Genomic DNA, 24,021 nt, shown 5'->3' with positions numbered 1-24,021 from the left:
TCCCCGTGGGCCGGTCTGTTTTTGGGCCGCCAGGGCTGGTGCAGGGGTGGACTGGCCATCTGGCATACTGGGACAAAACAAAACCCGCATGGGCTGAAATGCAAATGTGGACAGACGGATTAGATTAGAAACATGAAGTCCAAGACTAAATTTTACGCCTGTCAAGGGTAATCATAAGTGAAAAGAGTTGACCTGTCTCTGTGGAAAAGTAAAAACACTAAATTATAATGTTGAGACAATGGTGTGTCTAACAAGCTTGATGATCAGCAGGATTTTAAACATTACAGACTAATGAGAGTCAATGGAGGCAGTAAACATAAGAATGTTACAAATATCCTCTTAACTTCCAATGCGGCAGAATATCACTGTAGACGCGCATCATCTTTGTTGAATGTAGACGTCTAGTTTTTTTTACATGTCTACTGTTGTGATCAAAAAATTGCCATGAAGACCCGATGAATCAAATATAATACAAAATGTGGCAACACCTCCCCCTTGCTGTTTGGACGAGGCTCATGTTAATAACAGTAACCCTGAGAGGTAGACTCATCAAGTGATTTAACCCTTTAGGCGCCAGGGTTTTATGGAAAACATGCTGGATTTTGACATCATGATTTCAAAAGCTTGTGGCTTGAAAGGGCTTAAAGATAGAGATCTTCTGTAAATTAGAAAAATGTTGGGCATGACGGAAAGTTTATGTGGGGTGTAAATATACTCATCTAATTAGCATATTATGACGTCATCAGGGGCGGCCTTCTTGAATTTCATAATATTCAGGAAATAGTAGATATTGAATTGATGTTTGAACTTATTTGCATGTTTTTTTAATCTTTTTATCATCATTCCAAATGATCAGAGGAAACCAACAATAAAACATTTTATTTTATTACTATTACTTACACCCACCTCTTTGGGGCGCTGGATCCAAAGAGCTAGTGCTACTTCCAGCCCTATTTTTCCTACCCCTGCTGCCTCTACCTCTAGCAACAGCTCTCATATGGACACTACGACCACGTTCACCCCTGCCACCCCATCCCCGTTGGGCAAAGGGTCAAACTGATCACTTATTTGTGCTTTGTGAACACTCGCGAATTGCACGGCGGCACCATTGCGCTGCAAAGATGTACCGGGAGACGCGCGATCATTAGACGACCGATCGTCATTTCCAAAAAGCAAATATTCCCCTTCATAGAATCGGCGAATAACATTTGCAACACATCCTCACAGTACAACTTTTTATTAGCCATTTGGCGCTTTTCTCTCACAATTTACTCAGACGCTCTGAACTGAACGGCTTCCGCATCAATGACACGATAGCTCACTTGCTCTGCTATTCCTCGAACACTTTGAATAGGAACGTGACGTCATTTTGGTCTAGAATCGAAGTACTACATGTCTGCCATCTAGTGGTAGGGAATACAAATTAGATATTACACCATATTAGGATCTACAGCCTATTTTATTAAGTATGACGTCTTGTCGCAATTTTGCGACTTTGGCGCTTAATAAAATTGATGCATGTTTTTTCTTGACAGTTCACAAACATTAATAAGTCAAGTTGTGCAGTCCATCAGTTTTCATCAAAGACTTTATTAAGCATAAATAAATGCAAAATAGATTATATTTTTAAAATATATTCAATTCAATTTTATTTATATAGCGCTTTTCGCATTGTTCCAAAGCAGCTTTACAGGAGCAAATAAGAAAAACACAGAAAGGTAAAACACAGCACAGTGCATGGTGTTTATAGACCAAGCAAGATCATTATAATAAATAATATCTAATAAATAAATGAATAAATAAATGCAGTCTCCCGGTGAGCAAGCCAACACTGCACTGCTCTGCTGTGGCGAGGAACCCAAACTCCAATGCTGAATAATGGAGAAAAAAAAACCTCGGGAGAAACCAGGCTCAGCCGGGAGGGCCAGATCTCCTCTGACGTGTCATGGCTGCACTCAGTGACCCCGACCAAAGCCACCGAGCAACGTCCACGAAGAACAGGGAGAGCCCACGAGCCGCGACCCAGGAAGCCCCACCCGCCGAAACCGTGCAGGTCCAACCCGGTCCCATTCCGCGATCAACAACAGACAACAGAGGAACAACCAAGGAAAAGTAGTAATGGCATAATTAACTTTATTCCTCTGTTGTCCGACATCGACCACAAAACAAGACCAACCAGACCAGACCCACACAGTCCCAACAAATGAAACGCCCCGAACCACAACCAACAACATTTGACTTTGAAAAGTATAAATAAACAAAAAGTGAGAAACATAAATCACCATGATTCATACTGTAGATTTCATACAACACTGTTAGAAATAATATTAATATCTGGTCATTAATTTTACCCACACAAACTTTGTTCAAGACATTAATCTGAATTAACATCTATAGCTGTACAGCTAATTACTGCTACTTTATGGTAATTTAATAGGCACACAAACATTCATTCACTGGCACCATAATGTAAATCAGCATTTAGATTTGTTTAATAAGGCAAAATGGGCCCAAGTTATACCTTTTTCAGTAAAATACATCGGCCTATGTTTTATTCTCTTGACGTCAGATGTCTGGTCAGCAGTTGCGCGTAAATTGCAGTAATAGTTAACCCAAAAAGTGTAAACTGTAAATGTAAATTATGCAATTTTTTACACACCCTCAGACCATTACAAACTACTTACTTTTTTGTGCACTTCAAAATTAATTTCAATGTCAATTAACCAGAATTTACTCTACATTAATTACACAATTTTCAATAGTTTACAGTGACCAGTGAAGTAGCAATCAAACAGCTAAAAAAAAATGTAATGTGGTGCAATTGTGTGTAATAGAGTTGTGTAAACATTCTTTCACATATCTCCCTTTGTTTCACATTTCTATGAAAGACTGGAACATCAGGGGAACATCAGCGGGTGAGTAACTAATCACAAAAGATTCAAACTATTTCTCTGATACAAATAAACTCATTATAATAATCGTATGTACACAAAGGCAATATAATGTGAGTTGAAAAAATCTAGGAGCACAGTTTCTGTTTTGTGAGTGAATAGGCATAAGAACATTTTGTGGCATAAGGCATTAAAAAGGTCATCTGATTCATTCTCTGACTTTCTAAAAATATGAGCAAAACAACATTTAAAAGATCAGTAAGTGCACTCGTGTTACAAAACAACTAGTCAACTCTTACGATTGGAACTGTTGACACCCCTTGGTAATATAAAAAGCATACTTGGGTCAACTGATGCTTAAACATCTGTATCTTTCTTACAGAAATCACGCTGCTGTTATTATACTAACACGTAAAAACAAAATTGGGAACTAATTGTCTCTAACTTAATAATACTAAAGGTGATGTGTGTAATATTAAAATGTAAAAATATGTTCTACTACCTCAGTTTAGTATGCAGAAACTGAACTAAAGGCTGTTCCCTGAAAACAATGTGGTGATATCTAAACATTGCTCAATTCGTTGAACAGCCCAGCCCTGTAGTTCTTGCTTATGCAATGCTGTGTGTTTGGGGTAGGACTATCTGTTTTTCTGACCTATGGCAGGTGGGGCAGTGATCAAGAAACCTGTTTGTCATCATTTTTACAATATTGTTTGGTTACTGTAGTGATGCATAAATTACACATTTCACCTTGAAGTTTTTCCACATTAATAGCAAACCATAATTCAACTAAACGGAAAACTGCAAACCACCATGTGCGGTAAACATGCAGAATACCGGTATCACACACTTCAATACAGAAGCAGTCCTGTTTAGGTAAAACAGATCATGCATTGTATCGTGACAGAAAGGTAAAAACAGTGAGTTTCACAGTGAATTAAATCCCTCCAGGAGCTCTTGCTTTTAATAAGAGGATGGAAGTACCTCTCTTCTCTCTAGGTGGGACAAAGTACTGCAAAATAAGAGAGATAACATTAACACCTGCAATTCTAGTACATACGTTTTAAACATCTATGGTAGGTTATAGTGCAAAGATGAGACGTCAAGGAACAGTTAACCCAAAAAATAAACTTTAATGCTGTTATTTCCTCCGTGGAACACAAATTCTTTACATAGCTGTCTTCCATACAATGGTAGTTTATAGTGACTAGTCAAGCCCCACAAAAAACATACGACATTAAACACGCGTTTCTCAATTGTGAATGTGAAAATGTCTGCAAATAATATTTGATAGCATTGGCAACATTTTCTCAAGATTAAAATTTCTGTATATTCTGGAATTGTCCTGTGAGTACTTCTTTTTTGGAGTTGACATACATGGTCACCATGAACTGTTGAAATGATCTGTTTGTATTTTACAGAAAAACAACATTTGGGTTTAAACCAACATGGGGGTGTAAGTGATTTTAGAATTTTTGTTGAACCAAATGAGCAACATGTTTTTTTTTTTATTCAGCAGCATATAGCTACTGAAAATAAAGGAAGGATGTATATTTATGGACTGGTAAAAGAAAGGCCTTTTCTGTTCTGAAATGATCGTACCCCTGTGTACAAGTTATTGATGGGTTTGGGGTGACAATGCTGGGCTGTTGTCAAACCATGGTTTGTTAAAATATGCACAGAACCATACGTTGGGTATAAATTAGCCTATGCTGGGTTGTTGTCACCAAACCATGGGTTGAAAGCACCCCATCCTAAAACAGCACAGGTTTTAAATGAATTTATATTAAGGTGAATAACTGATATCAGAATTTTTTTACAGTTCCTTTTGGATGACGTTTAAACATTCATCCAGTTGTGATGTTGTTACCTTTGAGTATGTAGTCTGTGAGAAGACTTGGGACTTTGTCACTGTCGTCTCTCATGGCTTCTAATACTGTATAAGAGCAAACATACAGTATAACACAATAACACGTCAGAAATGAGTAAAGTACCACTACGAACAAACAGCAACAGTTATATTTATTTAATATGCATGCTTTCCCTCTTACTTTTGATAAAAATCTGAAGGTCCTGGACCGATGGAGGCTCGTCTTTCCTCTCGTACGGGATGACTGTTGTTACGTACTGAATAAAAGATTAGATGAGAAAGGTTAGACAGAGACAGTAACCATTTCACAGGACGTACCATGACATGAAAAACCTATAAAACCTATTCAGGGTTTAACATGTAGATTTCTATGGAGGACTAAACCTGCAAAAATTATAAATAAATAAATGTATAAATAAATAAATATATAAACGAATAAATGTAATAATATGAAAATAAATAAAGGAATGAATGGTTTGATAAAACAAAATAATTTGTTTTAGCTATTATTGATCTTAGCTTTAACTTTTCTTTTCATTTTTTAAATTGATTTATTATTTTTTGTGTCCATTTTTTAATATTATTATTTTTTATTATTATTTATTTTTAGATTATTTTATTTATCATTTCCTTTTATTTTTACATTTATTTATTTATACGTTTATTTATTTTTATATTTATTTATTATCGCATGTATTTATTTCCACTTTTATTTATTTATTCTTGAATTTATTCTTACTTTTCTGTGTCTTGTATGATAATTAGATGGGTTGGTCTTGCCTACTATTGGTTCAGCGTAGATTGAAGCGTTTGATCGATTACTCTTGACTTGTTTTGGACTAACGTCACGTCACTCACTGATCGTTTGCTTCGTGTATAACGTTAAGTAACTATGGCGGGCGCACAATTAGCTAGAGAGTTACAGCATTTAGCCAATGAAGTTGATAACCATGCATCAAATGACTGTGTGTCATTTAGATTAGGTGCACTTATTGATGTTTTATTACAGATTGACGGCGAGATAAATGACAAAGTTCTTCAAAATCTGTGCGAGTCAGGGGGTGCTAAGGTGGTGACCAAGTTCCGGTTACAGGTCCTCTGCCAAAGAGGTGCATGAACGACCTCAGCAGATTCGTCGATTCTGAAAGCACAAGACGACTTGATATTAAGATGTCTAATAAACACAGACTTTCTTGTTACATGATTTTGACATTCTTGTTAAGATTGCAAATTATTGGTATGATCGCCCGTAACGGCTGAAGCGAGGTGAAAAAAATAAATAAAGCGATTTGACACGGATTCGTACCCATGCAATAAAGCGAGGCAGCATGTCACTACGGTAACATCACACTAAGCTATTTCGCAATGTTAGCTGCTGTGGATCTTTGCAATAATATCAAGATGTCACACAACAATATGCAGCTGGATGAATCAAGGGAATATGCCCGTTTAACTTGTGACCTCTGTGTTATTTATCTCTTATGGAATGTAGTTTACGAGTACCGTTTAGTAACCACGTCTTTTTAGAAGGAATGGTTTCCATTTGATGGCCCCTGTAGTGAAAGAACGATGCTCATTACTACCGTGTTAACTTGTGACTTAAGTTCACTATGTCTCAATTCATTTACATTATGTTACATTAAATCTTTACGCTTTTTCTAACCGAAAGGCTGCTTATAACTATCACTTTGACAAAGCGTTAGCTTGCGACTTCGGTTTACAAGCTCATCTGTGTAGTTTAACCTTATTAAATTTTTTGCTTTATGATTTTCACCAGTTGAACTGTAACACCACCATAGCACCCTCTGACTCGCACAGACTTTGAATGTGCTGCAAAGAGGCTAATAACTGAGGAAGAACTTTGTCATTTATCTCGCCTTCATTCTGTAATAAATCATCAATAAGTGCATCTAATCTGAATGACACACAGTCATTTGATGCATGGTTATCGACTTCATTGGCTAAATGCTGTAACTCTCTAGCTAATTGTGCGCCCGCCACAGTTACTTAACGTTATACACGAAGCAAACGATCAGTGAGTGACGTGACGTTAGTCCAAAACAAGTCAAGAGTAATCGATCAAACGCTTCAATCTAGCTGAACCAATAGTAGGCAAGACCAACTAGGGGTGCAACGGATCAAAAAACTCACGGTTCGGATCGTTTCTCGGATCAGAGTCACGGATCGGATCATTTTTCGGATCAGCAAAAAAAAAAAAAGACAAGACAAATAAACATAAGTTTTGTCTTTTTGTTTATTAACTCTTTTAAATTATTAAATTAAAATATATAAAATCAACTTCGCAATCTTTTCGCTGAAGTGGGTGCGCGACGGGATGTCGTAACGTGGCTCAAGCACTTTCAGCATGTGTTTAAAGCCCTCGTTTTGCACAACCGAATATGGCCTCATGTCGGCACCTATAAACACACCGATAGCGTTTGTGATGGCTTTAGCCTGGTCTGATTGTGCAACAAGGGGCTGCTTAAATGCCGCGGTGATAAGCGGTTGTTGAGCAGCCTTCGTTTTCACTCCTGTCAGTGAAACACCGGGGTCGCTTCAAATGCGTGGCCATGCTTGATGTGTTTCCACTGTCATATGTCTTTCTTGTGCCACAGTGCCTACACACCGTCACGGTTTTATCCACTAACCTCTTTCCTTCATCATTATATTTGACAGGGAAGCCAAAATGCTCCCATACAGGGGATTTAAATGACGCGGGGCGTTCAAGCTCCTCCGTTCCTCCGCTCGCCATGACCACGCTGTGTGTGGACTGAACATGCGCAAAACTTTTTTTTCCATAAATCAATCCGCGGATCACGTGTGTGCCGAACCGAAGATATTGATCCGAACGGATCACGGATCAATGATGATCCGTTGCACCACTAAGACCAACCCATCTAATTATCATACAAGACACAGAAAAGTAATAAATTCAAGAATAAATAAATAAAAGTGGAAATAAATACATGCGATAATAAATAAATATAAAAATAAATAAACGTATAAATAAATAAATGTAAAAATAAAAGGAAATGATAAATAAAATAATCTAAAAATAAATAATAATAATAATAATAAATAATTAAAAACTGGACACAAAAAATAATAAATCAATTTAAAAAATGAAAAGAAAAGTTAAAGCTAAGATCAATAATAGCTAAAACGAATTATTTTGTTTTATCAAACCATTCATTCCTTTATTTATTTTCATATTATTACATTTATTCGTTTATATATTTATTTATTTATACATTTATTTATTTATAATTTTTGCAGGTTTAGTCCTCCATAGATTTCTACGTTATCTCAATTGAAATATATCAACAATCATTTATATTTAGCCAACAGACACAAAAACAACAATACACAATAATATATTAAGTACAACCCTTAGGAAAATTAACCATGGTTTTATTATAGTACAAGTGTAGTGACCATGTTTATTGTAAGACTCGTTACCATTTGTATAACAAATTTTAATAAAAATATGAAATATGGTTAATATGTGTTTAGCATGGTTTAATTATAATAAGAGAAATTACAATAACCAACTAACTACACAAACCCTAGTTTGTAGCCATTTTCACACTTTTTTTCTCTGAGAAGTTCCCACCTGCTTTCAAATTTAAATTATTTCAATTTCTTGTTTATAATCACTTCATGTGATATATTGCATTCCACTTCATCCTTGTATTCATACATGACGATGTAGTCACGTATCCTTTTTACTTTTTAGAAAAAGAGGTATTATTCCTGATGTAGAAAAACTGCTCAGAAACCTTATTCTTGGTATATGTATAAAATCTAGACATAATGAAATTTTGTTCCTCAGAATTAGTCCCTTTTTACAGAAGTATCGAAGGATTATTTAGACATAAAGGCATGTGTGTAAATAACTCGACTACACATCTGTATGTTACTTATATTATATTTTTATCCTTCCAAATCTACATATTTATTTCACGTTTATGTATATACTGTGTCTTTAGTTGTTAGAGCTCCTGTAACCACAACACATTTCCTGTGTGTGTGTGTGTGTGTGTGTGTGTGTGTGCAAAGCATGTGCACTGCACACTTGGCGAATAAAGCTTATTCTGATTCTGATACAAAAACTTAATATAAGCACCTGTTTCGCCTCGGCCCCATTCCCAAAAGTTTGCCGAAAACCATTCTGAATGGCAGTCGAAATGCCCTCCATACTGAAGCGCTAAACACAGAACAGAAGTGAGAAGAACAGAGAAAGAGATCAGGGAAAGGAAATTAAAGAGGAAACGGAATGTTATCCGATTAAGGATAACAGAATCACATCAACTCAAGCTAGAAGGAATTAAAGAAAGAAATTAGGCTTTTAACATCCCAAAAAATCTTACACCGTGTCTACATCCGACGCTGCGTGGCGCGATGCGACATGGCTTGTTCTAATGGCATTGTCGCGCCGCATCGTGCCATGTCCGGTGTGGACAAATTTTTAAGTTATAATGGGTTCTAATTCATTCTATTGTCTCTTGTCGCGTCGCATCCGGTGTAGACACGGTGTTAGAATGGACAGTGAGACAATTTAATTCACGTTACACTCCTCTTTTAGCCTTTTAGTACAGTGTTCCCTTCACACTGATGTACACTTGTCATCACATCATAAGTCCTGCCTGATATTACTAGTTTTAAATGGCACTCAATCTTATTCTAGCAAAAAGATTTTTTTTGTGAAACAGAAACTCACAGATGAATGCAACCTCTCTAATCGGCTGTGAGGCGTGCCGGCTGTATTCTTTACTTTCTTCTTCTTTTTCAGCATCTCTCGATGTTCCTTCTGACAGTTCTGCACGTCGATGAGAACGGAAATGAAGCTGTTTTTCACCTCCTTCTCAAATTCCAGCTCATCCCTCATGGCCAGATGCTGAATCAGCTCCTCTGAATACCCAAGTATGGTCGTCTCCACTTCCTCCAGCCACTCGTTCAGATCAGCTACTGACATCAGCCTCGCTCCTGTACAGAGACAGCACAGTTGTGTGACACACAAGCAACAGACCCAAACGAGGTCGTTTCGGTGGGACATACTCACTCTCCTTGTAGACGTGGCTTGTGTGAGATCTTTGGGTTTTCTGAGAGATGACGGAGAGTTTTGACAGTGAAGTGCTCTGCTCTGATTCCATCTCTGATGAGTCCCGCATGATCTCCTCAATCTCCTCAATAACCTTAAAATAGTCAAACCAAAACACAATGTCAATTTTCAAAAGCACGATACATGACCACAGATTTGTTGTTGTGTTGTTTTATATTCATTTTTAGCATTTGCTCTAGAACCTCTTCTAAGTGTACTAAGATTCATGGCAATTAAACTTTATGTTTAGAAGATAAAGAACAACCAAAATTCAGATGTGTATGTACAGTATATTATGTACACACTAAATTTTGTGTTTTGTGAAGTTCAGTTCATACCTGTTCAGCGGTGAGGAGTGGTTCTTCATTGATGCAGGACACAATGACGGAATGCATGTCCATTTGCTCCCTCAGGTCCTCATCATCAGAGAGATCCAGGTTCAAGCTCTCCAACCTCTGACGGTATAAAGAGGGAAAGTGTAAATCCTATCACTGGGATTAAGTTACCCAGACACATGTTTTAGGTTGTAGACTTACCGGCTTGTCTTCAAGATTCAGTGTTGAGAGATGAAGCGAGCAGGCCCGAGAATGATTCCAGTCTACCGGCATGACATTGCTATAGTTACCTGTGAGAGCATTCCAGATCCTGCACATAAAAGTGGGAGCATTTTACCAAAACCCTATTCACAAATACAAAAGAGCCACAACACAAAAGTAGTCTTCTGCACAATACCATGTCCTCTGAAGTCATAGTTCTAACATCAGTTGAAGCATCAGGCTGGGCGTCAATGACATGGTGAGTAGCCTAGATGTTATTAACTTCAAACCTTCTCTAAGGTGGAACTTAAATTTTGTTTTGTTTCTCTGACAAAGCTGTCATATGGCTTCAGTAGGCTAACAGTATTCTAGGAATAACACATGGACTTCCCTGCCCTGCTGAAAAAAACAATAGAAACCAATTTAAATGGTTATAATGGGACTTGTGTTGGTTTTAATGGAATCTATAATGATGTCTACTGGTGTGTGATGGATCCTAATGGTGGGATGTTAAATCCTAGTGGAATAATGCCCAAAACACACTACAAAAAGGAATTTTGTAATGGTTTTAATGGAAAAAGCTATTGGGTTGTAAGGGTATTCTAATGCAAACCATTAGAATTTCTGTGATGGTTTCTATTAGGTTTCTATGTTTTTTTCAGCAGGGCCATTATGGCTAATGGTTTTTATTGGGTTTGTAATGGAAACCATTATCGTTTTTTGTAATGGTTTCTATGGTTTTTTCAGCAGGGATGTCCCTGCTAAATAATTAACAATAGAAAACATTACAGAAATTATAATGAAATACTGGTTTAATGGGAATTGTGTTGGTTTTAATGGGAACGTTGATGGCCTTTGTGGGTCTCTACTAATGTGTTGGGTTGTATTGCCCTGCTGAAAAAAAACATAGAAATCATTAAGGAAGTTGTAATGGTTTTAATGGGTTAATAGGGATTTGTATTGGTTTTAATGGAAACTGTATTGGCTCTGTGGGTCTCTATTGGTAATTTTTTTTCTATAGTGATTTTGTTAATAATTTAATGATTTAATGAAATACAGTTGTTAGGTGCATTTACAACACAACAAAAGTAAATTTAAAAATGACATGCATAAACAAACTCATATTTTTACTTATGTTTATAATGTGATAGCATCTTGAAACTTCAATTTAGCAGGTCTGCAAAAAAGTATACACAATCAGACAGGCTGGGTAAACTGAAATGATACACACAATGCATGATATATGCATGCATGACCTTATGGACAAATTCATGTTTAGGCTCCAGCAGGTGTATACATCTAAACTAATCTGAAACATTTACATCAGGTTGCAGTGCCAATGATTTGTTCTAGTCCCTCTCATACATGTTTGGCAAAGTGCAAATGTATAGTTTGTCTTGCACTTTGATGCACATGCATTTACCCTGAAGGCAACTTACAGGAACAAATTCTGTCTTGGATGATTCCAAGAATTGCACAATGGAAATGTGTGGAACAAAACCACAAGACTGTGGTAGTGGAAATGCTGAAGCCTCCTCAAATGTTGTTAATAATATTGCTATGTGATCATTGTCTTCAGCAGAGTAAGAAATAATCTTATCAATTACACCACATGTTCCATCTGATAGCTTCACATAACTTTCATCTCGTCTCTGAGATTGCACGGAGTCTCTGCTACTATAAACCAGACCTCCTTTAATCATACATTTGTGTACTACAACTTCATCAGGTATGCACATGCAAGAGGCACAGAAGGCAGCCCGTTCTTCCTGTGTAACAATATGCACGCGTCCATTGTTAAGGAGCTTAGTATTGTCACATTTGACAGCATTTTTAACCCTGGGGTACTTGTTCAAATCAGAACAGAAGCGTAACACCTCTTCTTTCACTGTGTACTTGGAGGAAAAGTAAGGATTTGACTGAAACAGAAGAAACTTAGTAACTATCTGATTAGCCACTCCTTTTGTTCCTTTTACCAAAGCCAGTAGTTTGCCATTTGCACTTTCTAAAGGAAATGCAGAATGTGCCCACAATGGGCCCCACAGCTTGACTGATTTGGTAAGATGACTGAGAAGGTTAGTGTTAAATGTCATCTGTGACTCACCATACAACACCTGAAACCTGAACATGAAATCAAGCAACAGGATCTCTGCTCTATTGATTTCACATTGTTTTATTTCATCCTTCAATAGGAGATAAATGGCTGACACAAGTAGGCCAATATGTTGCAAGTACTTTTTGGGAAGAAATCCATCAAGACAAGGTAGACTGTAGAACAGGAGCCAGGATCGCCACTCTGAGGCTTTCCAGTGCACCCTATCTGACAATCCTCTAGGCAGTCGAGTAATCAGATGTGGAGGTTTAATATCAACAATTCTGGCATCAATGTCTCTCAAAGTGGCAGGCCTGCCTACATAATATGGCTGAGTGGATGAAGAAGTATCAACAAGGAGTCTAGTCATCTGTCTTGAATACCCCAGTAAAACTGCGTGCATGTAGTCATGGACAAAACCCCAGACAACATCAAAGTACGGCAAGTTGATTAAGGGAGAGGGACCTTTTACACCCTTAATACTTGTCCCACTTTCTACAGCCAGTTCCGTATCCCCAATCATTTCCTTGTTTGTTCTGTCACAATATTCTTCTGCTGAAACTGGATAATTTACTACCCTATCAACAAGCTTCCCAGGATGCAGACAGAATCCACAGCCATAATATCCATTAAACTGGGTAGTGTTTTGCATTAGCGGTCTTGCTTTGGAATCAACACTACAACAAAGGCCAACCATTTTGCTGTTAATAACAGACTCTTCTTTATGCCATGTGACACCAGTGTTAAGAAAGATTTCCATCACAGGCTCTTTTGGCCCAAACCAAAGGCCAGCCAGCAATACATGCTTAAACCTAAGCTTAGGGGGTAGCTCGTTGATCATTATGTGGATGGGCCATATAGAGAACTTTGAGGATTTAAAGACAGGGCTTCCATCTGAGTTGAATATGTATGACAAGCTGTGTGGATCTGAGAGGATCTGATTTGGGCCAGACAACTGTCTATACATTTCTCCATCGTAGATGTCTGACAGCATCTCATTGTGACACTTCTGTCTATCAAACCTATAGTTCACATGCGTACTCACTTCTGTGCTTTCAAGCAGAGTCTGGATTTGTGTGGCAAGAGGAACATTGACAAAGAAGTTACCACCATTTATAGACCCAAAATCAAAAGTGTTGCCACATGATCCACATTCATTAATTTGCCTGTCACTGATTTCCTGGACTGTTCCAATGTTTGAGTTACAAGTTTCACAGTAGAATTGGAATTCAGCATTCTCACAACTGTTTTTAAACACTCTGTTGAAAAGATACTTTGATCGAGGTACAACCTCTTGCCCAAACAATTTATTTATCAACTGCAGTAGATCATGTAACTGGCAACTAGTTATTTTATGCTTTGCTACATGGCTCATGATCGTAAGCATTGCCTCAGCTTTTGTGGTAGTTCCTTTAGCATCCATGTCAGGTTGTAGGTCAGTCATTGAGAGGGGATCATGAGGGTCCTGTCTCATGCCACCGGTCCTATGCTCTGCCTCACACTCTGACTCTGTTCCACTACATGCCTTCAAAAAGCAACATCTTCGTTAAAGATTTGGTTGTGAGTATAGGTTCGCTAATTCACATAATTATATAGTAGGTTCATAGGTTCAAAAGTAGGTTCAAAATACTTTTAATTAAATCACATACTGTTGCCACTGAAACAGTCCATCTAAAAATAAATAATTAACCTATAATTAAAAAACTAACATAAATACACATGTACCTGAGAAAGACCGTAACTACTAGGGGTGTAACGGTTCAGAGTACTCACGGTTCGGTTTGAATTGCGGTTTTAGGGTCACGGTTTCGGTTCGGTGTGTTCAAGAAAAAATGGCTACTGTCAAATTCAATAATTTTTATGTATTTATTAGGTAACAAACACTTAAATCTTCTGTCAAAAACAGGTTTCTTTACAAAACAAAAAATGATGCAGTTTCTTACCCCTGCAAAAGTCAACCTTCTAACTTAAGAACATGTGCATTATTGTGCTTCAAGTAGGCTACTAACATAAATGCATTTCAAAACCAACATAAAATATTTGGAAGGTCAGAACACTGGGTCACTCTTTATTCTTTATTTTAGTCAATTTAGATCTTCATGTTTTTTTGCAAGAAGATCAGTTTGTTAACATTTTCCGTTGCAAGTCGAGATCTGCTTGCAGAAACAATGTCTCCTGCAGTGGAGAACACTCTCTCGCTTGGCACTGATGTTGCACAGACACAAAGGTATTGTTTTGCAAGTTTTGCAACATGAGGGTACTTGCTCTCATGCAGCTCCCACCATGCGAGTGGATATGCATCTGTGTCAATGGAATCTTCTGCTTTGTATGACATTACTTCCTCCTCTACAATGTTGTCAAAAGTCTTTGTCTTGTCAGGTGCTCTAAAAAAATCTCCAAAAAGCTCGGACATTGCAGACTTCTTTACGGGTGGGGATTCAGGGGGATTCTGGCTTCCGGATGGCCCAGCTTCTGCTGCAACAGGCTGACCCTGCAAATATATTAAATTAATAATAGTTCATAGAATACATTTTTCACGCAATTAAAATGTTTCTTTAAAAACTTTATCAAACTACTTTTACATAGTATATATATTTTGTTTAATAAAATATTATTTATTCAAAAATACCTGTTGTTCAATGATCTCCCTGATGACCCCACTGCAAACATTTAAGCATAAGGCTGCATCCAGGTTAGGTAAAGACTTAAACCTTGGATCAAGGAATGATGCTCTGTTGAGATAGTCCTGAAGGTCAGGATCTGTGTATCTGCTTTTTAAGTCCTCACTGATGGCTGCCTTGGCATCTTTTATGGCAGGACTGTCATGATCTGCAGGATCCATTGATTTTAGTATCATTGTCTTTAGAGGGAGGACCATTGAGAGAGAGGGAGCTGTTTCTGTGCTTAAGAGAGTGGTGGTTGTCTTAAGGGGTTTAAGCAGTTGAATCATTTCCTCTGCCAGTGTCAGTTCACTGTCAGACAACACAGCAATGTCCTTGACGTTCTTCTTAATATTTTTGTCCATCAGGGCAGAGTAGATGGCAGGCTGCTGCTCTAGATATCTCTCCATCATGTCATAAATGGTGTTCCAGCGAGTTGGGGTGTCATGTATTAGTTTGTGTGCAGGTATATTCAACATCTCCTGCTTGACTTTCAGGGCATTAGCTGCTGTTGTGCTTTTATGAAAAAATGCTACAACTTTTCTGACTTTACCTAACAGACGGCTTATCTGTTGAAGTGCTACTGCCTTCTTTGCTGCAAGGTTCAGAATATGCGCAAAACATCCAATTTGCGGTCCTAGTCCTGCTGCTTCTTTAATGGCATTCACCATATTACGTGCATTATCTGTAGTGACTGGAATGGTGATATTAGGCCTCTCTAACTTCCAGTCTGTCACTGCGCTCATGAGTGCATCAGCCAAATGACTACTTGTGTGGTTTTCAAAAAGAGGGCATGTTTGTAACACAGCGCTCTCCAATTGCCAGTCCGAAATATAATGTGCAGTAACTGTCAAGTAGCTTTCAGTTGCCCTGGAGGTCCAGCTATCAGTTGTCAAAGCTACATGTTTTGCGTTTGCCAGTTTGTTTTCAATTTTGCTCCGCGTTTCATCATACAACTCAGGAATAATCTTGCTGCTGAAATGGGCACGCGAAGGGATTTCGTAACGCGGTTCAAGCGTCTTAATCAAATGCTGGAATCCCGCATCGTCAACGACGGAGTATGGCTGTATGTCTTTTGCAATAAAAACACCAAGCGCTTTTGTTATGGTCTTGTGTTTGTCAGAATGAGAGCTTAGTGGCTGTTTAAACGCAGAAGGCAGTGTGTGCTGCTGAAACTGCTTCGGTCTCACCTGCGCTCGAGAGCTGTCAACACGCGGGTGATGACGGCGTAAATGTCCGGTCATATTAGTTGTATTGCCTTGGGAGTATGGCACTCGCGTCATACAAATTTTACACAATGTGACTGTTTTGTCCACGTTTTTGTGACCATCGCTGCTGTAACGTATTGGAAACCCAAAGTGTTCCCAGACAGCAGACTTGTATGAAGCTGGAGGAGGCTCTATTTGCGGCTTATCCCCTTCGCTTGCCATGCTGAACAGCAGCTGTACACGCTAGGAACGGTGATGTGACGTCAGCAACAAAGGTACATACTAACAGCTGATTGGTAAGATACTCTCACGTAAAACGCACGTGGAGCGTAGGCTATTATTCATCGGAAGCATATACGCAGCCCTCTGTGATTTATGCGCCTTTTCCCCACAAAACTGTATTATAGATGCGACATCAGAGTAATCGCGGTGCACGTGTGTTCCGAACCGTGATAGGAGAACCGAACGGTTCGATGTTTTACCGAGAATCGTTACACCCCTAGTAACTACTAACAAGTTACTACTCACATGTGTTTCTGAAGGCATACTTGAGCCTGGTGCAAAGTTTATGTCACTACTGTCCTCAACTGACATTAGATCAACTGATATGGAGTTGAGTGCTGTTATGGTGGCTGCTTCTCTGACTGGACCATTCTAAGATCAGTAACGGTTACAGTAGGTTTATTACAATCAATACAGTGAACAAACAGTTATTTGTTTTTTATTATTTTTTTTATTAATATCTGACTTCTGTACATTGTAAATAACTTGTTTGCCTTAAAGTTTTAAGTGTAATCCACTTGGTTTCACAAGAAATTTCAACGTACAATTTTTTTTATGTTGACTATTGAAGAGTAGCTGCACCTTATAAAATAAAAGTGTTACTGCTTAAGTTATTTAAACGTTCTAAGTAACAGCTACTCATCACTAGTCAAGATAAAAAGTCAGTCAGTTGAAATGAATTGTAAAGGCAAATTTCATACTTAAATTTAAGGCAAACAAGATTTTTTTACAGCATACTGTAGCTGTTTTCATGTTTATTTTTTGAATGTTACTTTAATGTAAATTTGTATGACTTAGTATAACTGGAAATCAGATCATGAAACTCTCACATACCCCAAACTGTGTAGTTGAATGGCTGTTCTTTGTGCTGTCTATCTCACTGTTTCGTGTGCTGTCTCTCTCACTGTCCAGCATTCCTTCTGTCTCACTGTTCTGTGTGCAGACTCTTTCACTGTCCGGAATTCTGTCTCTCTCACTGTTTCGTGTGCTGTCTCTCTTACTGCTCGGTATTCCTTCTGTCTCACTGTTCTGTGTGTTGTCTCACACCTTCCACCTGAGAACATATTTATTAAAAACACCACAAGCAACAAGAAACATGAACAAGGTTAATTTTATAAATAAATAAATACACATTTTAAAATATATCATTATATGTGCTTAAACTGCAAACAAGAATGCATGTTTTAACATACATTGCAAAGTGTAAATGTATCTTTGAACACTAGGCAACTTACAGCTACTTAACTACAGTCCATTTTACAAGTTTATAAATGTATATAAAATTCTTTCGCGAGTACTTGGATTGCTTCATATTCACCATATGTATTGAAGGTATTTTCTTATTTTTTTAATAGCCTAATTAAACCTACCCGCCTCATTGGCTGTTTCACTGTTTTTGTCAACAACAACACATGGCCTGTTATGTTGTCGATGTAGAGTCTGCCGAGGTATCTTTCCCTTGATGTAAGGTTCCAGATATAATTTATATTTTTGCCTTTTTCTATGCATCTTTGTGAAAAAAATAATGGAGATGTAAAGTATGCTACTCAGAATGGTTGACGGAGCACTTACGTAATAAGGGGCGGGCTTAGCTTGCTGTTACAGTGTGTTGCGGCAACATTTAAAACTCCCGCCATTAACGGAACCACCCATCTCTTCGAACCAGATAATATTTATCATTGATTAATATTTGACTTTGCTGTCTATTTCGGTGAAATAGCCTATTCCATATTCCATGTTTTCATAGCCTTTCTTACTGTTATGTTAGTGAAGTAAACAAGCTTTGTAGGTTTCCAGTGAAAAAAGATAACGGCCACGTACGTTAAAAATTAAATCTGATTATGACATTAAAGCCGTAAGATGTAAAAAAAAGCAAAGTTGAGGAGGGGAATGCATGCCTGTTTCCAAAATGAGCAGCGCGTCAATATAGCCGAACGGAGCTGCATGTTACACACAACATGGTTTCGGATGATGATAATGCATAACAGTTAACACTCCCATATTTCATAACTATCTCCCGTCACACTCCGGTTTAATTTCTGCCGGGGAAACTCCCATCTTTCTGTTTTTTTTCCTTTATTTCGTTTTCCCACAACGCGATCACGAGGTCTAATGGGTTTTGGTACCCATATATATGTTGTACGGCTAGTTAGGAAAATAACTTAGAATCTCATGAGGCATTGTGAGCAGCACAATCAAATTTAAAATGATGTAGAAATATAAAACGAATATTTTTTGCCGCATCTGATTAGCATAATAGACTATGTATTTTTCACCCAGATTAACAAATTAAATTGAATAATTTGTGCTGACAGTTTCAATAAACAAATACTATTGATAAAACAACCTTGTCGCTCACAGGAGGTCTATCTGTCAAGGTTTTTAAGTTATTAAAAATAATTTTCTCTATGGGACAAATATGTGGGCTATATGGCTTTTCAAAGCGGCCCTGAAGTGCTGATCAGAAAAAGCAACAGGAAATCAGAAAACATGTAAAATGGAATGTATTATTACAGTAAGCTACTGATTGGAAAGATATAATGTCAACTTGTCAATTTATTTTGTCACAAACAGTATGTAGTATGAGTATTTACATTGCGATTTAGACATTGAGTGAATTATTTTCTGTTTGTTTTAAAGTGTGACCAAACAAAAACCTGATGAAAAAAAGGCAGCAGTCCAAAACATACACAAAAGGAAGAATTTAATGGATATCCTAAAAGAAAAAAAAAGGTTGTCCAGAGCAATTTGGAACCACATGAAGAATATGTCTCCATGGCTGTGCACGAGGAACTTCAGAACAAGTATTACAACCTCAAAAAAAGAGTGCTAGAGGAAGAGATGGTCAATGAAGAAAAAGAGAGAAAACTTAAATGTTTAAAAGAAAAAAAAGGGGCATGAAGGCTGAACTGCAGCAACTAAGGCAGTTAAACCTACATCTTCAAGAGGAGCTCTTCCAAAACAAGAAAAGTAAGCATTTTCAAACTGTTTGGCTCTTAATGTAACACGCATGGTCTTTAGAAAGACGTGGACACTTTTAAATGCTACTTATGGTTTGTCTTTTTCTCTTGGCAACAAAACTAGTAAAAATGTTGTTTAATTTGTTATTATAGTAAACCAAATGGAGCCACAGATCTCTTCTGCAGGCCACACTCCACTCCCACAGCAGCCAGTTAACTTTTTAGAAGAACCAACTAACGATCTAACAACTAAGAACGGACAAAGGGATGTCAAGGTATTTTGTGGACACAATTGTCTTAATATCACACACTCCTAAGCGTGTTAAATAACTGTGATTGTGTTTTTGACAGGAAACAATGTATGTTGGCCACAGGCATTTAAGAAAATAAATATAAGGGCAGTAGGGCCCATCTAGCACCCCAAAACCTTGAAAAAAATACTTAGGAAAATAGGGCTGTTCATATATTACTTGGCCCTACCTGTTGGTGCGAAGTAATTGGTAAAAGCAATGTCACGGTTAATCTCTACTTTTAATTGATCAACAATTATTTTATGTGCATATTAATGTGTGATTTTTTTCAGGATCTAAGATATGGTGTCACAGTACCCACAGAACAATGGGACATTGTGAGAAGAGTTGAAGGTGACTCAAAATTCTGTAAAAGCCTGGCTGTCGTTATATGGGGTAGCACTGTCCTTAAACAGAGGAGTGTTACCGGCATGAAATGCAATGCTAAAAAAGCTGCTGAACCAAAACCACCACTGACTCCTGAAAAGGTGTCAGCTACACTGTAAACCCAAATGTTCAAAATAATTAAATTGATTGAGTAGTACAAACTTAATTTTCTAAAACAGTTCTACTAACTCAAATATTTAGATTATTTTTAATTTACTGAAACTATCTGCACATTAAGTAAGTGCCACTTACGAGTATAATTTCACTGTACTTAGTTTTGTTGTTTCAACATAGTGTTAAGCGTCTGACATCAGGAACCTTTGTTTGTGTGTGTGTGTGTGTGTGTGTGTGTGTGTGCGTGTGTGTGTGTGCGTAAAGGTAAAAAAAAAAACGGTGCTATTTTCTTAAAATAAGCATTTAGTATCTACCCATTTCTCAAAGATCCCTAAACGATTCCTCCGAAGCTGTTCAAATGTTCCGCTTCTCTAAGCTCCTCCCTACCGCGAGTCCAGTCTGCTCCGATTGGCCAACTGGCCCAATCAGTTGTGATTGGTCTTTCGTCATACACTGCGTGTCAGAAACGAAACGCCCATTACCACAGTTCTTATCTCAGGAAGGTTTTTGTAAACAAAGACGCTGTGTGTAAAATGGCATCAGTATTACCATATCACAAGTTTTTATCTTCATAAACTAACTTCATAAACCATTCAGACTATTGTTTTCTGTTGATCTTTTTTCGTCATAGCTGTGGGAGAACAACAACGGCTCTATCCAAAAGTTGATTTTACTTTGATTATACAGAGAGGAGTAACTGAGCAACTTAGCGAGAGCTTCCAAAGATAATGCACACACCCTTACATAATAAAATGATATAGTGCTGCAGTCCGTTTTTAAAATAATGACAAGCAAACCGTTTTGTTTGAAGGGGATCGTGACCACAGCTAAACTTTGCACACTTGACAAAACCATAATGTGAGACACGTTAGCAAAGTGCTACCGTGACTAAACGATAAAGGGATACAGTTTGTACAATACTACGACATGTAGAACGACAACAGTCTACAATAACCGCCACATTATTAGGTAAGAGTTGGATTATTAAAACTGTAACACTGTTAACTTGTACGTTGTTTACCTGGAAACCTACAGCTGTACTAAATATACAACACGGATTAGCACAATTACTTTAACGTATATTGTAAGCACTCAATTTAACATGTACACATAATGTATTTATCATACTTACAGCTTGTGGTTCTGAGACGCTTGTTAGTCCAAATAAAGTTGGTATTAACTTATCTTTAAGGGTCTAGCTGCTGGCAAATCCCGCGTTGAACTCGCCAAAATTTGAGAAGCAGTCGTCGGTAAAATGACGAGCACATTACACAAGGTTGGAATTGTACTGCAGTGGTATCGTGGGGAAAAAAAATGTAACCACTGATCCTTCACATTGTTGTCCTTTGGCAGCGAAAACAAAGTACATTTGCGTTCACAGCACAAAACACAGCGTCCCCTCGACATGTTGTACACGCAACACTACCTGAAGTGCTAGTGGGCAGGTCAGAGTGTTCCTGTTTCGCGGGAAGGCGGGATTGTGCTGATGCATTACACTGTGACGTATCGATGTTACACTCAAAAGATTCGAAAGCCTAACGATTTGTTTGGGCGGTTGGGAGTCGACTCCTTACTTTGGAAGCCAATATCTTAAATTATCATGGACTTTTTGGAATAACAACTTTGCAGATCGTCAAAATTGAAGGAAAGCTACGCTACACACTGAAATGCCGGTAATTTTATGAGATTCATGAAACCTGCTCTTTACGTAATAAAGATGTGATGTTGAAATGTAGTGTGAGATGTTTATTTAACGCTATTTTATTTTTTTAATTTTAAGGTACATTCTCAATCCAGTTTTTAGACACCTTATTGATGTTATTTAAAACATGTTATTGAAAAGGTGGTGTGATACCATAAGCAAGAATTTAGGAATAATTTAGTTACATTAAAATCATGTTGCATTCAAAACAGTAAAATAGTGTAAATAATATGTATACATATTTTAATTTTATAATACATATATTTCCTAAGACGGACAAAAACAAATTAATTAAAACACATCAGAACTAATAGAAAGCTGTAATGGAAACCACTTCATTAACCTTAATGGAATATGTCCCAAAACACACTACACTTTTGAAAACCATTTGATATTGGTTTTAATGGTTAATTGCTAATGGTTTTTAATGGTTTTGTAATGGAAACCATTATCGTTTTTTGTAATGGCTTCTGTGGTTTTTTTCAGCAAGGTGGTGAGACTTTTCTGGAAAATGAGGACCAATAGAAGACAATTATACTGAAATAAGACTCAAAACTACATCATAAGACATGCATTTTGCCCAAAAGACAGAAGATAAACCTTGATACCTGAATAAAGGAGATTTTAATTCAACCTCTGATTGCACCGTTATGTTTCGTATCCGACCCCGTTTGGAATTCATATGTAATATTATGTCTCGCGTGGCAGCTTTTACGTTTTATTTTCAGTAACGTTAATCTATTAAAGAAAACACAAGTAACGTTATGATGATGTGCACTAATGCAGTAACGTTAAGTTACATATATGTTGGATATCGCATTAAAGCATGGTTTTGTTGACTTACTCATCACATTTTAGTGTCGTGTCCTCACTTATTGTCTTCACTGGCTCTATTGTGTCGGGTTTAAAGTCTTGATTTTGGAAGCAAAATTGTAACTTCTCGTCGAAGTGGTTGATCATCTCCTCCGCGGATGTGTATGAAATATTCAACCCAGTGTCTGAACATCCATCCAACAACACGGATACGTCTTCGGCTTTCAAATTAACTCGCTGCATATGAGTTTCTTGTCCCGTTACGCATTTGAATCGGTTAAAATCCTGCCACTCATCATTCTCCATCTGCACCGAAGGCTCCGCCATAACCGCGGCTAGACAGGCGATCCGTTATGAGAAGACACCGACCCGTCCATGCCATGGCGAAAGCTGGTCTTATGAATATTAATTAGGAAATTCTGCCAGAGAACCGTGCGGAAATACGATAGTTACTTTAATATTCACAAAGGTTGCGTTCACAACTATTGTGCCTGCTTATTCCCTTTAACCAATCAGTTAGGTCCATAGAGTGAACGTATCGTTACGTCATTTCCCAATTTCTCCAAGTGGTGCTCGCTGCAGAGCAAATGGGCGGTGCTATTTAAATATTTTACGTAATAAAAAGTAAAAACCATAATATTTGATCTCAAATCAGTGTCAGTTCCGCGCTAATTGTAAATGATAAAAACGAAAAACGAAAGAATTCAAAATTAGGGTTAGTAAACTCAATATACTCTAAATAAAGTAAAATGTTCTTCATTGTGTGCTAAAATATCAAAAACATTTAATTAAACTGAATTTGCATTTTAAAATAAATTTCTTCACGGCGTCAAAGCCAGTTGGTGCTTCAAAATAAAGATGTAACAAAAATCCTTCTATTTCATCCGAAATAAAACAAATAATCAGGTTTTTAAAACTACCCTTCCATATAAATACTACTAATGTTACTATTACTACTCATAATTATTATTTATATATTTATAACACAATTATTATAGTAATTAATATAATTATAATTTACACGTTTTTTATAAAGCGTATTTGTATTATTTTACATTCTATTTAACTTAAGAGTACAACACAAAATAAGAACAGACGCTTAAACCAATAGTAGT

The 24,021-nt window shown here is 37.4% G+C and overlaps 3 protein-coding genes across 4 annotated transcripts; all 3 read right to left on the bottom strand.

Annotated features, from left to right (window-relative positions):
- Positions 1–1,570: 1,570 nt before the first annotated feature.
- On the bottom strand, positions 1,571–23,414 carry fez2a (fasciculation and elongation protein zeta 2a). Of its 2 annotated transcripts, XM_057325618.1 has the most exons (9): positions 22,938–23,414; positions 10,399–10,507; positions 10,201–10,317; positions 9,824–9,956; positions 9,482–9,747; positions 8,888–8,968; positions 4,943–5,018; positions 4,762–4,827; positions 1,571–3,903 (listed from the first exon to the last, which is right to left on the bottom strand). In XM_057325618.1, the coding sequence occupies exons 1-9, from the start codon at positions 23,231–23,233 to the stop codon at positions 3,887–3,889; spliced, it is 1,161 nt and encodes a 386-aa protein (XP_057181601.1). In that variant the 5' UTR covers positions 23,234–23,414; the 3' UTR covers positions 1,571–3,886. The 2 variants fall into 2 exon arrangements, with proteins under 2 accessions (XP_057181601.1, XP_057181602.1); XM_057325619.1 differs by lacking the exon at positions 8,888–8,968.
- Positions 10,598–17,060, bottom strand: LOC130548682 (uncharacterized). The gene is made up of 2 exons (XM_057325616.1): positions 16,887–17,060; positions 10,598–14,015 (listed from the first exon to the last, which is right to left on the bottom strand). The coding sequence occupies exons 1-2, from the start codon at positions 16,950–16,952 to the stop codon at positions 11,748–11,750; spliced, it is 2,334 nt and encodes a 777-aa protein (XP_057181599.1). The 5' UTR covers positions 16,953–17,060; the 3' UTR covers positions 10,598–11,747.
- LOC130548683 (E3 SUMO-protein ligase ZBED1-like) lies at positions 14,227–16,595 on the bottom strand. The gene is made up of 2 exons (XM_057325617.1): positions 15,120–16,595; positions 14,227–14,981 (listed from the first exon to the last, which is right to left on the bottom strand). Exons 1-2 carry the CDS (start codon positions 16,578–16,580, stop codon positions 14,580–14,582), a joined length of 1,863 nt encoding a protein of 620 aa, XP_057181600.1. The 5' UTR covers positions 16,581–16,595; the 3' UTR covers positions 14,227–14,579.
- Positions 23,415–24,021: the final 607 nt, after the last annotated feature.

Source organism: Triplophysa rosa, linkage group LG25 (assembly GCF_024868665.1).
Source record: "Triplophysa rosa linkage group LG25, Trosa_1v2, whole genome shotgun sequence".
In the NCBI taxonomy this organism is placed as follows: domain Eukaryota; kingdom Metazoa; phylum Chordata; class Actinopteri; order Cypriniformes; family Nemacheilidae; genus Triplophysa; species Triplophysa rosa.
Note: the sequence above shows the minus strand (reverse complement) of the source record. Positions and strands in the feature narration are given on the sequence as shown.

Bases quoted from the DNA above. Each gene is read 5' to 3' on its own strand.
- LOC130548683 (XM_057325617.1), bottom strand. From the start codon at position 16,580: ATGGCAAGCGAAGGGGATAAGCCGCAAATAGAGCCTCCTCCAGCTTCA. The intron at 14,982-15,119 runs GTATTTTTGAAT...ATATATTTGCAG, and splicing joins GGGAGATCATTGAACAACAG to GGTCAGCCTGTTGCAGCAGA.
- LOC130548682 (XM_057325616.1), bottom strand. From the start codon at position 16,952: ATGTCAGTTGAGGACAGTAGTGACATAAACTTTGCACCAGGCTCAAGT. The intron at 14,016-16,886 runs GTGAGTAGTAAC...TGCTTTTTGAAG, and splicing joins GTATGCCTTCAGAAACACAT to GCATGTAGTGGAACAGAGTC.
- fez2a (XM_057325618.1), bottom strand. From the start codon at position 23,233: ATGGCGGAGCCTTCGGTGCAGATGGAGAATGATGAGTGGCAGGATTTT. The intron at 9,957-10,200 runs GTATGAACTGAA...GACTATTTTAAG, and splicing joins CACTCCTCACCGCTGAACAG to GTTATTGAGGAGATTGAGGA. The intron at 9,748-9,823 runs GTGAGTATGTCC...GTCTCTGTACAG, and splicing joins AAGCCACGTCTACAAGGAGA to GAGCGAGGCTGATGTCAGTA.